The 15,350-nt window shown below is 36.6% G+C and overlaps 1 protein-coding gene across 1 annotated transcript in view; it reads left to right on the top strand.

The window, feature by feature from the left end:
- Positions 1-14,660, top strand: part of Ndufa8 (NADH dehydrogenase (ubiquinone) 1 alpha subcomplex, 8, 19kDa) — a 91,114-nt gene extending 76,454 nt beyond the window's left edge. The window contains exon 3 of the mRNA NM_001172354.1: positions 14,287-14,660. Coding sequence (NP_001165825.1) covers positions 14,287-14,506 — 220 coding nt within the window. The 3' untranslated portion in view covers positions 14,507-14,660. The remainder of the gene's footprint in view (positions 1-14,286) is intronic.
- Positions 14,661-15,350: the final 690 nt, after the last annotated feature.

The following is a 15,350-nucleotide window of genomic DNA, read 5'->3' as shown; positions in this document are numbered from 1 at the left end:
AACAACACTATTTGCTTGAAGATTGCCCGCGATGCGAAGCACTACACTGTGTAAAGACTCCTCGGCTACGTTATACATGCTTGCGAGCTCTTGATTTAATGCAACTACTCTCATGACTACTGAGCTCCTGAGGTCAACGTAGGGTTTATATAGTATAAAAACGTCTTGCTAGTGGGGGGATGTGTGGACTCGCGCAACAGTACAAAGCACAAAAAATAACATCCTGTGATAAGTTTTGCCTCAACTTTATCATTCGCGAGTATCAAATTTTCGCCGAATGTCACTTACACGGTAAGAAGATCGACTGATTAATAGGTATTATATTACCTACGCTCTCACGGGTCCAAGATGAATAACAATCTGAAATAATGATACCGTCGACGATTCTCGCACGATACAAGGCGGTTGAAAGCAATGCTCTATCACATTTAATAGCATTCGACTTCCTGTGCAAGCGATGACCATAGCGATTCTCATACAAGCAGTATCAAATTTACGGCTCCGAGAATCCACGTGTTAATTACATTTGAGATTACTCTGAACCGTTGTTTTGTCACACTGATCCATTTTTTCCGCGCATAGGTATCGACTGTAAAGACTCTTGCCGCCGAGTAGATATTAAAAATATCAAGTTCACGCTTAGAGCACTTGAGAGTCAAAGGTTATGCTCTCTCGCGCTCGTAAAAAGTATCCCGTATCCGTCAAGCATTTCGCTGCACAACGCGTCAGCCAGCTCGTTCGGGTATCGGGTGTACGAGCACACGTGCGGTATCGAACAATAATCAGCACAAGTCTAAATTTTTCTCCTTCGTCCCTCCTTCTCCTCCTAGGCCCTACAGATGACTGCTTCGACTACAGTCGTCAGTTCCAAGTTGATCGTAGTTCCACTAGGATATCTGTGAAAAGTGTTGTTTTACGTCAGTTGGAGGAGAAAAGCTCTCTCCTAAAATCACGGATGGAGCGTACGTCGATACGGAGATTGATATAGGCGAAGAATTTTGTCAGTTCGACTCGCCTGCATCTCCCGACAACATAGCTGACAGGAGAAAGCTTGTCATCGTGAAGATAGAGGCGAGTGCTGAAGAAGAGACAATCGACGTCGTATCGTGAAATTTTGTGTTTATGTGCGTGAGTGTATAGTGAACGCGTAAGTTTTATCATTAATTATATTTACCCGTTTATGTGTGTGTGTGTGTGTGTGTGTGTGCCTAGATTAGTAATTAAGAGTAAGGAGTGATGTGTGAGAGTGTGTGCGTAAGAGAGAGAGAGAGAGAGAGAGAGAGAGAGAGAGAGTGTACGTATGTGTACACATGTGTGATTGGATTTATATTGTTTATGATAATTCGAATAATAATATTTTTTTATAATAAAAACCATTATACATTGTAAGAAATGATTTTTTTATTTACTAACTTGGTGCGTGGAGACAAATGACATCATTACTATTGTATCCTTATCTTATCAATGTAAACAAATAATTTAGTCAAGGTATTGTTTGTTTACATAAATAATTAATTAAAATTATCTATATTACATGTAATAAAGATAATTTTAATTACTTGTTTGTATAAACATGATACCTTATCTTTATTACTTGTTTACATTGATAAGATAAGGATGCGCCAGTGATGACGTCATTTGTTATGTCTCCCCATACCGGCTTACTTACTACTCCTTGGCAAAGGGGAGCCGGAAATATCACCCTTGCCAAAGTCTACTTAAGGCCACGAGTACGCACTTATCTTCCAGGGTTTGTTTACTTGATGGATAGAGTGCGGGCCACTTTGCAAATCCAACGGCAAAGTAATACTTGACGCACTCAAGGAAAGAGTGATTTTGAGATTCGGTGTTTCACTCGGATAATGGTACCAAATTTAAAAACAAGACAATAAAAGAGTATTTGGCAGAACAAGGAATCTACCACTCGTACTTACCGCCATATCACCCGCAGGTGAATCCAGTGAAGCAAATAAACCGCACTGTCAAGAACAATTTTTCGATGCCCGCCGACTAGTGCCAACATTCAAGGTTGGCGATTTCGCCAATAGGAGACACGTATTTTTGTCTGCGACGGAAGGCATCACGGCAAAATTGGCTTTTTCGTACATAGACCCATATACGATTACGGCCCAAGTCGATTCGAATGCACGGAGAGAAGTTTTCAGCTGAACGCGCGATGCCCGAGAAACGCTCACCGAGCATCGCAGTGCCGTGCATGCCGAATCGCGATGTACGTTCCCTCCGTGCGCGGAAGACGATTCTAACCATTAAACGCTGTTACACCATGCGTGTAGCGACTTGTGCTGTGCTGCGAGAGACCCCATGTAAGAGTCTACGCTCCCCATTACCTCCCCACCATACCTCTCGCACATGTTGGTATCGGTAGTCATAAAATGTACTAGGTTATAAGTGTCAAATTTCAATGTAAAACCACTTATTAGCCATTATATCATGTTTGTTTTCTACATAACTTCTAGTAGAAGGTTAGGCCCATTTTCAAACTTCACAGCTACTTTTTTACTATAAAAAGGTATCTTTTTACTGTATTGAGGTTGTTGGAGTCCGGATCAAACATTCAGATTTTCATATTTTAAGGTTTGAAATGCAAATAAGGTAGCCTTAACATACATATAGGGCTTTAAAAGTATTTTTATTGAAAAGTTCAGAAAATTTCACAAAAAAAAGTATCCAAGTAGATTTAGTTAAAATGCATCCCTTATAAGCTACAAATCATTGAAAATAAGCAAAAAAATGCAAAAATTGCTTGAAACCTCAAGTTTGACCAGCTAGAACCTGAAGCCAAATGAAGGAATCGCACCGAAATTTTTTTTGGGAATCAGGTAAAACAGAATATATATATATATATATATATATATATATATATATATATATATATATATCTTCCTATATTATATAGATGCATGTGTAAATTGTCAATAACCCCTCCGCAGCTCCTCCGTAGCCCCTCCGCATTTTCACGTGAAATCGTTTCAAAATTTACGTTATTTTTGGAGCTCTTTGCCCCTCCGCGTTCCTCCACACCCCCTCCGCAAGCCCCTCCGCATCCCCTCCGTTGGCCCCTCTTAAATCAATTTTATTAATATTAAAATGATTATTATAAAACTTAGTCAAAAAGATTTCAAAAGTTCCATTTTTTTAATAATGGTATAATCATTTGTTATAATCAAATTAAGAAGATCGACAAAATTTCCTTTATTGGAAAAATGGTATAACGATGGGTTAAAGTTTAAATTGAGAAGATAATAACGACAGTTTTCCACACCATCCAAGAGGTACTGTCAGAAGCACATTATAATATGGATATACAATGTGTTTCAGGCGCGATGATTTTTTTTGTTTTTCTTAAATTATTATTTAAAAAATTCGCCAATTATTTTACGTAATTATATGACATGATATAATTATATAAAATAAAGGCTACTATGAACAATAGTTTCATTTAGTAAATAAAATTATACTATTGATTTGGATATATATCAAGTTAGAAATTATCTATTGTTAACAGTTTGAAAGGTAACATTTGTAAATCATCCATATCATTATAAAATATTTTGGTTATTAAGTAAAAAAATGAATTTCTATTTGAATACCAAATTGATTTATTTACATTAATTTCAGAATATATCAGACAATAAAAACGAGAGTTAAAATATGATTTCAAGATTAAATTCCAAAAAAAATCTACTATCTAAATTGACTATCTACAGATGAACTGTCCTTTTTTAATTATTTACAATACTTTTATATAAATAAATATTTACATTTTTTATAGTCAATTTATTATTTATCAATACAATATAATAAAAATCAAAATTTGGGGGTTGGCGAGCAGAGCGAGCAAGGGGGTACCCCCCTAATATATATATATATATATATATATATATATATATATATATATATATATACAGGGTGACCCAATTTAAACGGGCACCGCTCATAACTCGTCAGGGACAGCCACAATCGAAAAAATGGTAGAGACCAAAGTTGTAGGATATCGAAGGGGCAACCCGATGGTGACCTTGGATTTGACCTTGAACGCGTTTTTCAAGGTCATTTGAAGGTCAACTTTGGATTTTTAAATAGGAGCCCCATTCTTTTATTGCGGGAATGGAAAGAGCGGTAAATTTTACGTTCAGAATGGTATGTTCGGTTGCGGCACTGAAGGTCATCGCAAGGTCATGCAGCCAGAATGAAACCCCGCCTACGTAATTCCTCTAGCAACGCCAAATTAAAAAAATTGGTAGAGACCAAAGTTGTAGGATATCGAGGGGACAACCCGATGGTGACCTTGGATTTGACCTTGAACGCGTTTTTCAAGGTCATTTGAAGGTCAACTTTGGATTTTTAAATAGGAACCCCATTCTTTTATTGCGGGAATGGAAAGAGCGGTAAATTTTACGTTCAGAATGGTATGTTCGGTTGCGGCACTGAAGGTCATCTCAATGTCCTGCAGCCAGAATGAAACCCCGCCTACGTAATTCCTCTAGCAACGCCAAATTAAAAAAAAGTGGTAGAGACCAAAGTTGTTGTATAGGGGGGGGGGGGGGGAGAATTGTGACCTCGAATTTGAGCCAGTCCTACAAGGTCATTTCAAGGTAAAATTATTTTTTTTCAAACAGCACCCACTTTTTCGACTCCGGATCCTGAAAGCGTGTAAAATGTTGCACTTTAAACGAAGTAGTAAATTTAAAATAGAAGAAAAGATTTTAATCATTTAGCGTACCATCTTTGAGGTCCTCGCCTCTCTCGCTGTTCAATTCTCTGGATCGTACTTCGAGATGGATGATGATTTCTGTTTGGGAAACGCCTCCGATATAATTGTGCTGCTGCATTATAATTTCTTCGACACTCTCCCAAAATCAATAAAATATCAACAATTTCGCTTCGACTATAGTCCGGCATATTTACTTAGATTATAAATATTACAAAAATAAAAAAAATGACTCAAATCACATATTTTCAATTATTAAATTAGTATTTGAAGTCGATAAATATCTAAGTAAATTTAAAAATTCTACTGCATTACTAGAACTTAGACTGTTTTCTGCAAAAAATAATAAATAAAAAACTACTTAAACAATTATTTAATTGCAAATAGTAATTATTAATTTTTTATTATAAAATAATTTATTGATTAGGAAGCTTTTATGAAATAGATAATAAATAAATATTTTGTAATTCCAAAAGTGTTAAAAGTAAATTTTAATAGATAACTTATAAAATAGTTAAAATTGTATTTTAGTAAAAGATTTATTTTAACTTATTAAATTTTATGAAGTGAAATCAAACTTATACATACATTTAAAATATGGGTAATTAATCGGAATATTTAGCTCTTAAACAATATTTTCTAGAATAATCGCTATGACTTGAAATTATATCAAACATTTTTTAATTTTAAGTAAATTGATTCTTCAAGAAATACCTTCATTACGTATTGCAGAACTTTTTTTATACAAGACATTAATACAAAAATTTTAATAGAAAATGTATATTCGTATTATTTTTAATATTAAATGAAATGATGTAAAAAGTACAATCTTCATTTGTTAACAATAATAAATATTCTGTTACGTTAGATAAAAATTTTTTTACATTAACATAACTTTAGATGCAATATTTTATATTAATATGTATGTTATTAATTAATTATTATCGTGTTAAATACAATATTTTACAGCTTACATATTGTACAAGTTTAAATAATGAACATACATTTTTTAGTGTTGTTGGTTGTTTATTATTACTTATCTAATAGAAAAGTGCAAAAAATTTAAGTACCTACCAATTTCTGCTGCAAAAATATTTCTAATAGAATTAAAATATTTATACAGTGGAATTATCACTAAATAATTATATTAACTGTTGCCAGTAATTGTATGTATAATCTGTGTGACGACATGGTATGTATTACAAACTTTATAATTCTGCTTATACATATGTATTTTCAACATGCGTGTTTACATGTATGTGTGTATAGCATATGTATACAAACATACGTATGTATGTATATCTATGTATACTTAAAACAATAATAATTTATGAATTAATTAAATGGAAAAACAACAACGTTATTTAAAAAAACATAATGCAATTTATTTCTGATTCAAATAATAAATGTGTGTAAAATAAATATAAAAACTTTTTTACTTTATACTTCGATGTTTTACTTTTTCTTTTTCTGTATCGATGGCTTTTTATTGTAAAATTCTATTCATATTTTGGCATTACGGTTTATCAATTTATGATTTTTTAAAAATAAAACATTTAATATTTTTTTTACGTTTTTATCAAACTTTGACGTTTTTCTACAATACTTCGATGTTTTACTTAATCTTTTTCTGTATCGATGATTGGCTTTTTAATAAAAATTTTCGTTAATATTTTTGGCGGAAGGCCGAGTGTGAGACTCTTTCGACAATTTTCGGAGGCTATTTTTATTTTTGCAAATCGAAAGTTCGGGCGGCAGGTACGGCGCGGGGCCGGGGCGCCTGCTTGAAAATCATTCGTGAGTTAAGCGTCGTAGGGGAAGGTTCGACGGAGTCGCGGTGGCAAGACTGAGCGCGGGACTTATTTTAAAAGGCTTATTTCGGGAGCCATTTTTATTTTTCGCACATCAGGAGTTCGGGTAGGTAGGTGGCGACCACCTAGAGGAGTCATTCGCAAGTTAACCGTCGGAAGGGATCATTCGGGGAATAGCGAGACTTATGTTTGGACGCTAGCGAGGGCTCATTTGCGTCTTGGCCGCTGGACAGAGAACATCTAAGAAGGGATTTCATCTCGGATACAAAGTAAAAGTAAAGTTTGAAAAAAAATAGTTTGACCTTGAAATGACCTTGTAGGACTGGCTCAAATTCGAGGTCACAATTCTCCCCCCCCCCCCCTATACAACAACTTTGGTCTCTACCACTTTTTTTTAATTTGGCGTTGCTAGAGGAATTACGTAGGCGGGGTTTCATTCTGGCTGCATGACCTTGCGATGACCTTCAGTGCCGCAACCGAACATACCATTCTGAACGTAAAATTTACCGCTCTTTCCATTCCCGCAATAAAAGAATGGGGTTCCTATTTAAAAATCTAAAGTTGACCTTCAAATGACCTTGAAAAACGCGTTCAAGGTCAAATCCAAGGTTGCCATCGGGTTGTCCCCTCGATATCCTACAACTTTGGTCTCTACCAATTTTTTTAATTTGGCGTTGCTAGAGGAATTACGTAGGCGGGGTTTCATTCTGGCTGCATGACCTTGCGATGACCTTCAGTGCCGCAACCGAACATACCATTCTGAACGTAAAATTTACCGCTCTTTCCATTCCCGCAATAAAAGAATGGGGTTCCTATTTAAAAATCTAAAGTTGACCTTCAAATGACCTTGAAAAACGCGTTCAAGGTCAAATCCAAGGTCACCATCGGGTTGCCCCTTCGATATCCTACAACTTTGGTCTCTACCATTTTTTCGATTGTGGCTGTCCCTGACGAGGGATGTTATCAGATAGAGGAAAACATATTTTCTCTAAAAATAATTAATAAACAAGCTTTCTGAAATCAACCTTTTATATCTGTTGCTTTCATGATCAAAAATGTTAATGTTATCGAAATCAGACTTGTGATCATTATAGTTTTTAATGTGTGTAGGTAGGGTAATATTTTGTCGGCAGGTGTTTTTTTGCGTTTATTGATTCTTTTTTTCATTACTTTTTTGTTTGGCCGATATAGGTAACATTACAACTATTACAACATGCTTCATAAACTATATTCGTTTCATCCCATTTTTTAAACGTGTCATTTTTTAATCTTACAATATTATTTAGCTTGTTAGTCAACAAAGGAATACAATTTATATTAAACTTTTTTAAGGCTGATCTACAGGTAAAAAAGAATTTTTTATGAAAAGGAATCGCGTTGGTAACATTGCAATCCTTATTATATTTTTTGTGAGTTTACTTTTAAAATTGAGATATCTTCTATGGCGTGAAATGCAATCATCAATAAAAAGTATAGGATAATTATTTTCAATCAATAACTTTCTTATGATAATTCAATTTTTTTTCTGGAACGATTCATGTGAAAGTAATAAGGCTCTATCAACTAAATTATAAATAATATTGCGTTTTAATTGCACTGTGTGGTTTGATTTCAAATTTAATGTTTTACCGGTATTGGTTGGTTTTTAAAACCAATTTGTAATGATTTTATTGTTATTAATTGATAATGTAATATCCAAGAACGAAATCTCATTATTAACCTGCATTAGGAAACAGTTAATTTATAAGTAAACAGTGTATTAGAATTGAAAATTTTTTTCAATAACAAAGTTTCTTAGAATGTGCTCTACTGTGACAAGTACTGACTCCTATACATGTTGCTCAAACTACATTGTTTTATTGCTAAAAAAATTTTTCCCAACATGCGCATAAAATAGGCCTTTTTAATGCCTAAAAGTAGCGTAGAAATCGTCAATTTCAAGCGTTTTAAAAATAATTTTCTCCCCTCTGTTGATACCCGTTTTTCAAATCTCTCAAATTTCTTCAAATATTTCAAATTTTTCAATTTTTCAATTTGTTCAAATTTTTCAATTTTTCAAAATTTTCAATTTTTTCAAAATTTTCAATTTTTTCAAAATTTTCAATTTTTTCAAAATTTTCAATTTTTTCAAAATTTTCAATTTTTTCAAAATTTTCAATTTTTTCAAAATTTTCAATTTTTTCAAAATCTTCAATTTTTCATTCAATCCTGTCGGTCATTTACTCTACATAAACACCTGCAAACGGTCTTTACGGTATCGACTGCTGGTGAGTTCCTGACGAAATGAGTGGAATTTCTAACAAGAAGCAGTATGAGACCTGCGTCTCCTTCAAACTGCATATCCAGATCAAGGAGCTGAAATAGTGCGAATTTCACGCTAATCACTTTCACGCCCCGTGTGTATAGTTTCGCGCCATATCAGTTGAAGGCATGCAGGCTCTCTCCTGTACTGTGTGGGTGGAGGAACACTTAGCGACGAGACTCAATAACTTTCTCTCCACCTTCTCCGTCAACACAACTACAGGGAGGAAGGGCCAAGAATCGTTGAGGATCAGGCAAGTGACGCACGTGGCGCAGGTGAATAAGAAGAGCTCGGCCTCTGCACCACCATCGCTTTCTTCCTCTCGCAATCAATCGTTAGCTCGACAAACTCCATCTTAGCCGCCGTCGATTCGGGAGAGGTTGTCCTGGATATTGGTTGCTCTTAATTTCATTTAAACTAAGCAGGAGGCCCAAAACGCCATCGTCAGCAGGGTAACGCAGCTCGAGAAGAGACTTGGCATCCTGAAGACTCGCCTTAAAGCCCTCGATAACCTGCCTCAGTTGATCATCCTGCCTCCAGTGAACTTGCTGCGATTACCAGCCTTCGCAGCGAACTAAAGGAAGTGAAGAGGCGACAAACGCACGCCGCTAACGTTGCCAACGTCATCGTCTTCGTCTCTGGTGCCCACTACACGAAAGACGTATTACTTCCTCAGATGGCCTACTCGATACTGCTGGCCCTCAATCCTACGATCCTTAAGAGGGACATATTGTCTGTTAGGGTTATGAGAAGACTTAACTCAGCCAATACCACCTCGGCCAATGACAGCTGACCACCACCCCTTGATGTCACTCTTTTGTCCCATGGCCTCGTAAGATCCACTATTGTGGCCAAGGCCAGGAGGCGTAAGCTGCATACGGCGGGATTGGACAATTACCTTTTAGAGGAGGCTTGAGTTTTAGTCCCTGAACATCTGAGGCTTATAAACATTAACGAGTTGCTTCCTCCAGATGTCTACAAACCCAGGCGACAAGGCCATTGTCATTGCCAACGACGACGAGCAGAACGCTTTTTTTAGCGCAACTGCCACCACCATCACAGATAACATCAGCCAGCTGAATATGCTACACCTCATACTACCTACATCACCTACATCTCACAGTTATCACTCAGCTCACCTCCAAGGTAACTCTGTCCGATGTGACAGTGATGCAGTCAGTCAAGCGGAAGTGACGGTATCCCGCAGGTTGTCATTTTTAAAGCACTACCGGTGCTTGCTTCTCTGCTATGTCACATTTTCAACCTTTCATTGAGCTCGTCAAGCTTTCCCTCTGTCTGGAAGAAATCACTAGCTCACCAACAGCTCTTGCTGAATATCGTTAGATCTCCCTCTTCTACTTTCTGTCTAAGGCGCTGATGTGGCTGGTGCACAGATAACTCACTGAGTACCTTGAGTCGAGACTCTTTCTCGACAATCTACAAACTGAGTTCCGCACTTGTCACAGCACACAGTCTGGCTTGATTAAGCTGGCTGATAATGTCAGGCTTAGCATTAACCATAAGAAGGTTACACTTCTACTTCTTTTCAATTTCAGCAAGGCGTTTGCTACCGTGTGTCACGTCCGGCTTCTAAAAAGGCTCTCATATTTTGGCTTCTCCAAGCAAGTCATTCGTTGTCTTGACTTCTGGAAGAGAGCAGGCTCTAATAGCTGACAATAACAAACTTTTCATCTTTCGTTCTCTGAATATCTGAGTTCCTCAAGGATCTGTACTTTGTCCTTTACTATTCTCTCTCTACATCAACGACATTAGTTTCTGCCTCGACTGATATCTCTTACCTGAAGATTTGCAAATCTACAGCCAATGCCACCTTGAGAAGCTTGATTCTTTGTCCGTTAAGATTAGTGCTAAGGCCGAAAGGATTATTGACTGTTGCTAACATCTACCTTCACGTAGGGAAAGCCCGGGTAGACTATGAGTCCTCTGTGCGCAGTCTGGGGGTGATACTCGACTCTAAACTCATTTGGACGGAGCACGTTACGCAACTTTGCAAGCGAACTTATTAACTCATGTACAAACTCTGCTTTTTCCGGAAGATTACCAACTTCCATCTGCGCAAACATCTTATACAATCCCTCCTGTTTCCGATTATCAACTACTGCTATTTAACATACTGTGACCTGACTCAAGACCTTGACAGTAAACTGCAAAGACAAATAAATGCTGGAATACGTTACATCTATAGTGTAATACAGGATTAGCACATCACTTCTTACAGGGAAGAGTTGCAATGGCTCACCACCGCTGGACGAAGAGAGTACTTTACAGCCTGTTTTCTATGAAAACTGTTTTTTCGACTCTCATGTCGCACTTCGCCCAGTGAGGGATGACGTGACACCTCTGGACATTTAGCTCTTCGGTACTGTAAACTCTCTACCCCAATAACTTCGTAACGCAACATCACTCACCCAATTTAAACTTAAAGCTAAAAAATAATTCTTCAAACTCGAAAACACTCAATCTACCTGTACACAACACCCTCACCGCTCACTTCATCTACAATTCACCTTCAATGTTTCTTACCTTTTAATATATTTAATAAATATACAACATAATGTACAGTTAAATAAACTCAATTTAAATCTTAAAAATCTAGGACCAACGCAGGGTCGTAGGTTAATCCTAGCCAGTGTAACTACATCAATTATGTTATACGAAGCCCCAATATGAGTAGACGCCATGTTGGTCAAGTCCTACGCAAGAAAGCTGTCAACAGTTGATAGGATAAGTGCATTCCGGGTTGCTTCTGCCTACCGAACAGTATTAGAAGATGCAGAGTGCGTTATTTCAGGTATGCCGCCTATTGTCCTGCTAGCAACATAAAGACAAAATATATACGAAGAAAGCCGGCGTAGTGACAATACTAAAAAGGAAGTTTGGAAATCTGCGAAAGAGCAAACCCTAACTGAGTGGCAAAGACGATGGGACTCCAGTAAAAAGAGGCGATGGACGCACCGCCTCATACCAGGGATTGTTGACTGAACCAAAAGATGACACGGGGAAGTGAATAACTACCTTACGCAGTTTTTGAGCGGACATAGGTGCTTTCGAGACTACCTACACCGCTTTAAGATAGAGGACAACCCAAATTGCCTAGTATTTTCGGAAGCAAATAAAGATGCGGAGTATTTCTCCTGTGACTGTTGGCGATACGAAATGGAACGAGAAGAACTCGAGTGTTACCTTCAGACTAGAGTGACACCTGAGTCAATGATGACAGCTATGATGACGTCAGAGGATGGTTGTTGCGCAGTAAACAAATACGTAAAGACTATTCTCGAGAAGGTTAAAAATGATGAAGAAAAAAGAAGGGAAAGAGGAGGAGAAACCGCTGAGTAAACCTGTTGCTAGACGAAGTCCACTAAGTAATAGATACGCTCCTTGTACCGATGCAGAGGAACGTAGGAGCTAGGGTTGAGTACCTCTAAGTGCTTCTCAGACCGATGCTGAGGAACGTAGGCAACTGAGTTGAACCCAGACTCCCTAAACCGATGCAGAGGAACGTAGGTATCGGGGTTGAGTCTGTCCAGAGGATGACCGGTCGATGCTGCTCGAAGTAGACGACACACACAACCACACACACACACATACACACACACACACACATATATTCACTCTGAATATTCGTGCAAATTCTTGTATAACTCGGTTCATAAAATGTGCTTTCTGATCCGATATCAGGGTTACTGGTAAGCCGTAATAACAAATAAGTTTTTCTGTAGGTGCTCGTGTTATTTCCCTTGCCCTTGCGTGTTCGACTGGTACTAGTATGCAAATTTTTGTGAAGTTTTCTTGAATTGTTAATATGTAACGGTTTCCTCTTTCGGTCTGAGGCTCAGTCCGCAAAATCGATCGATATTGAATAAAATGATGACTCGTGATATTTTTTGATAAGCCTTTATCTATCCTCGACTTTGGATACTGGTAAGTTAATTTGAAATAATACGATCGATATTGCTTTCCCATTGAAGGTCTTGTTACACTTCTCAATCACGTATTTCCAGTCTGCCAGCTTAATTATTCCTAAATCTCTGATAAAACTAAACGTCGTATTCCATACTTTTTTATTAGTAACTGTAGTGTCTTAACACACCCTGCAATATCCGGTCTTAAGTGTTTGTCGTGTAGATGTTTTTTTTTTTTTAAATTATGCCAAACAAGTAAGTTTCTGTGTTTCGTTACGATTATCTCGCTTATAGAGCGTTGTTTCTAATAGCTCTTTTGCGTGTATATAACGTCTTTCTATCAAAGCGTTTAGTACCTCTGTGTCGATGACCATATCTTCTGCCAAGATATAAGCATGGTTGCATTTATGCGACAACGGGTGACCATTCAAGCTCTTCACCTTAATGAATAAATCTTTGTCATCAGCGCATTTTACCCTCGCTGGTGTATCTTGTTTTGATTACGCCTCGGCTATTAAATAGCGTGCAATGGCTTCTCTTACTTAAGGGTTTCGTTCAGAATTTGCAAGTTGTTCTTCTTGCTCTGATTCCGATTCGGATTCTTCGTCAGATTCGTCCATTATTAGAATATATGGCGTAAAGTTATTTCCAGCCAGATGTATCTGTATAAATTCCTTACCCTTGTTTAGATTCCAAAAATTTATGTGACAAAAATTATTTCAGTTATCCATTTAGAAATATAGGCATACATTGTATTCAAACTCCTTCAAGAATACATATCTGCAATTCTACGTGCTGGCTGTACAAGAGTTTAGGAAGAAGCAAAAAAAATTACCAAATTTTAAATATGAAAATCTCAGAGACAAACAATTCAATTGAAATAGTGCGAAGGCAATTTTAAATGAAACAATGATTACGACACAATGACGATATTATTTATTAGTTGAAAAAATATATAACACTTAAAATTTGAGGTTGTTTATAAATTTACGTTTGAAATGATAACGTAATAGAGCAATTCTAATATGGGATTAAGTTACAGTGAAGCTAAATAAATGGGGATATCATAGTCTCGATTTTGGTACAACCACTTTATTTTTCTTTTCTAGAGCTGTTATTATTGCTTAAAAAATTATTGCTATACTCAATTTTTCCGGTCTTCCGATAGTTTATATTTTGTGCGCCTAATTCTTTAAATTTAGTTGTTGAATACTTTATCACATTTGAACTTTTTGTGCTACAAACTTGCTGTTACTTTGTCGACTTTGTGGGTATCAGTGGAGGAGCGCTGTTCGCTTCGGCGATCTGTAAGACGGATCTCAAATCATTACTTTTCAGACGATATTTTTACACAAGTAAAGAGAAAGGGGGGGGGGGAGGAAAGAGAGAGAGAGATAGAGAAGCAACACTATCATTTACTGCACGGGTAGCAGATTATTAATTATTTAAATATAATGCGATCCATCATACAATATTGAATTCATTACTAATCAAGTTAAAATTTGTTTGTTTCAGATGCCGTAAAACACAAGAAATATTTGATAAATGTGTATTAGATAATATGAATATTGAAAGGCCATCTTTTGGATATTTTTGTGAAGTAAAGATTCATGATTCCTTACGGACAAAACCAAAATCAAACGTTGCTATGTATCCTGATGCTGCAGTTCCATTATCGCCTGAAGAGCCATTACTATCACCTAAATATAACTCACGAAGAATTTGGGTTCAATAATCAACTAATTATTGTTGGTTCAATTAGACAGAACGTAGTGTCGAAATATTTCATTGTATAATAAAGTTTAATTGTAGCTTTAAAGGAAATTAAATACCATAATAATTTGGAAGATATGAACATAACAAAAATGAAATGAATAAATTCTAATGAAGTGGCTGATTTTATTATTAACCCGTACTTTTAATATTTCATAAACTAATTATCATTCATCGTGCCAAGTTGTGTATCTTGTATGCATTCAAGCCTGTAGGAATTGAGGCAAAAGTAGATTTTTTCCTCGGGTGATTTTACTGCTCTTACGAGAATATTTTTTTAGAGGGTGCGTTTACTGCCTGAGCGAAGCAAGGGCAATAAGCACACAAGGGGAGTTGGGCAGATTTGGATAGTAAACTCACCCGCGGAAAAAATCTTCTACTTTTCCCCCTTATTGCATAATGTACTATTCTTTAATTAGTCATGGATAAATGAAAAAATATTTTATTTTTGATAAAAACCACATCCAAGACTATGAAAGGCCATATTAAGGTGTTAATTTTCAAATATGATTTCTCACTTAATGTATTAATATACTGGATTCGTTGCGGTAGAGATAAAGCGAGAAGCTTCAAGAAGCTTGTTAGTCAACCATGCTTGAGCGCTGTAGTGTCGGTATCAAAGCAGACAAATTAGGGTGTTGCTATAGCAACACGCGCTTTTCGTTGGCTTCCTCTTGCTGATATTCGCTCTCAATGTCTACCGTTACATCAAACTTTGTACACGCGTCGGTATTCGCTTTTCACTTAGATCATTTCCCTAACAGTTTTTTTGTTCGTTTTATGATCCTATTTTTTTACGAATATCT

Source organism: Nasonia vitripennis (genome assembly GCF_009193385.2).
Source record: "Nasonia vitripennis strain AsymCx chromosome 3 unlocalized genomic scaffold, Nvit_psr_1.1 chr3_random0006, whole genome shotgun sequence".
Lineage (NCBI taxonomy): Eukaryota > Metazoa > Arthropoda > Insecta > Hymenoptera > Pteromalidae > Nasonia > Nasonia vitripennis.
Note: the sequence above shows the minus strand (reverse complement) of the source record. Positions and strands in the feature narration are given on the sequence as shown.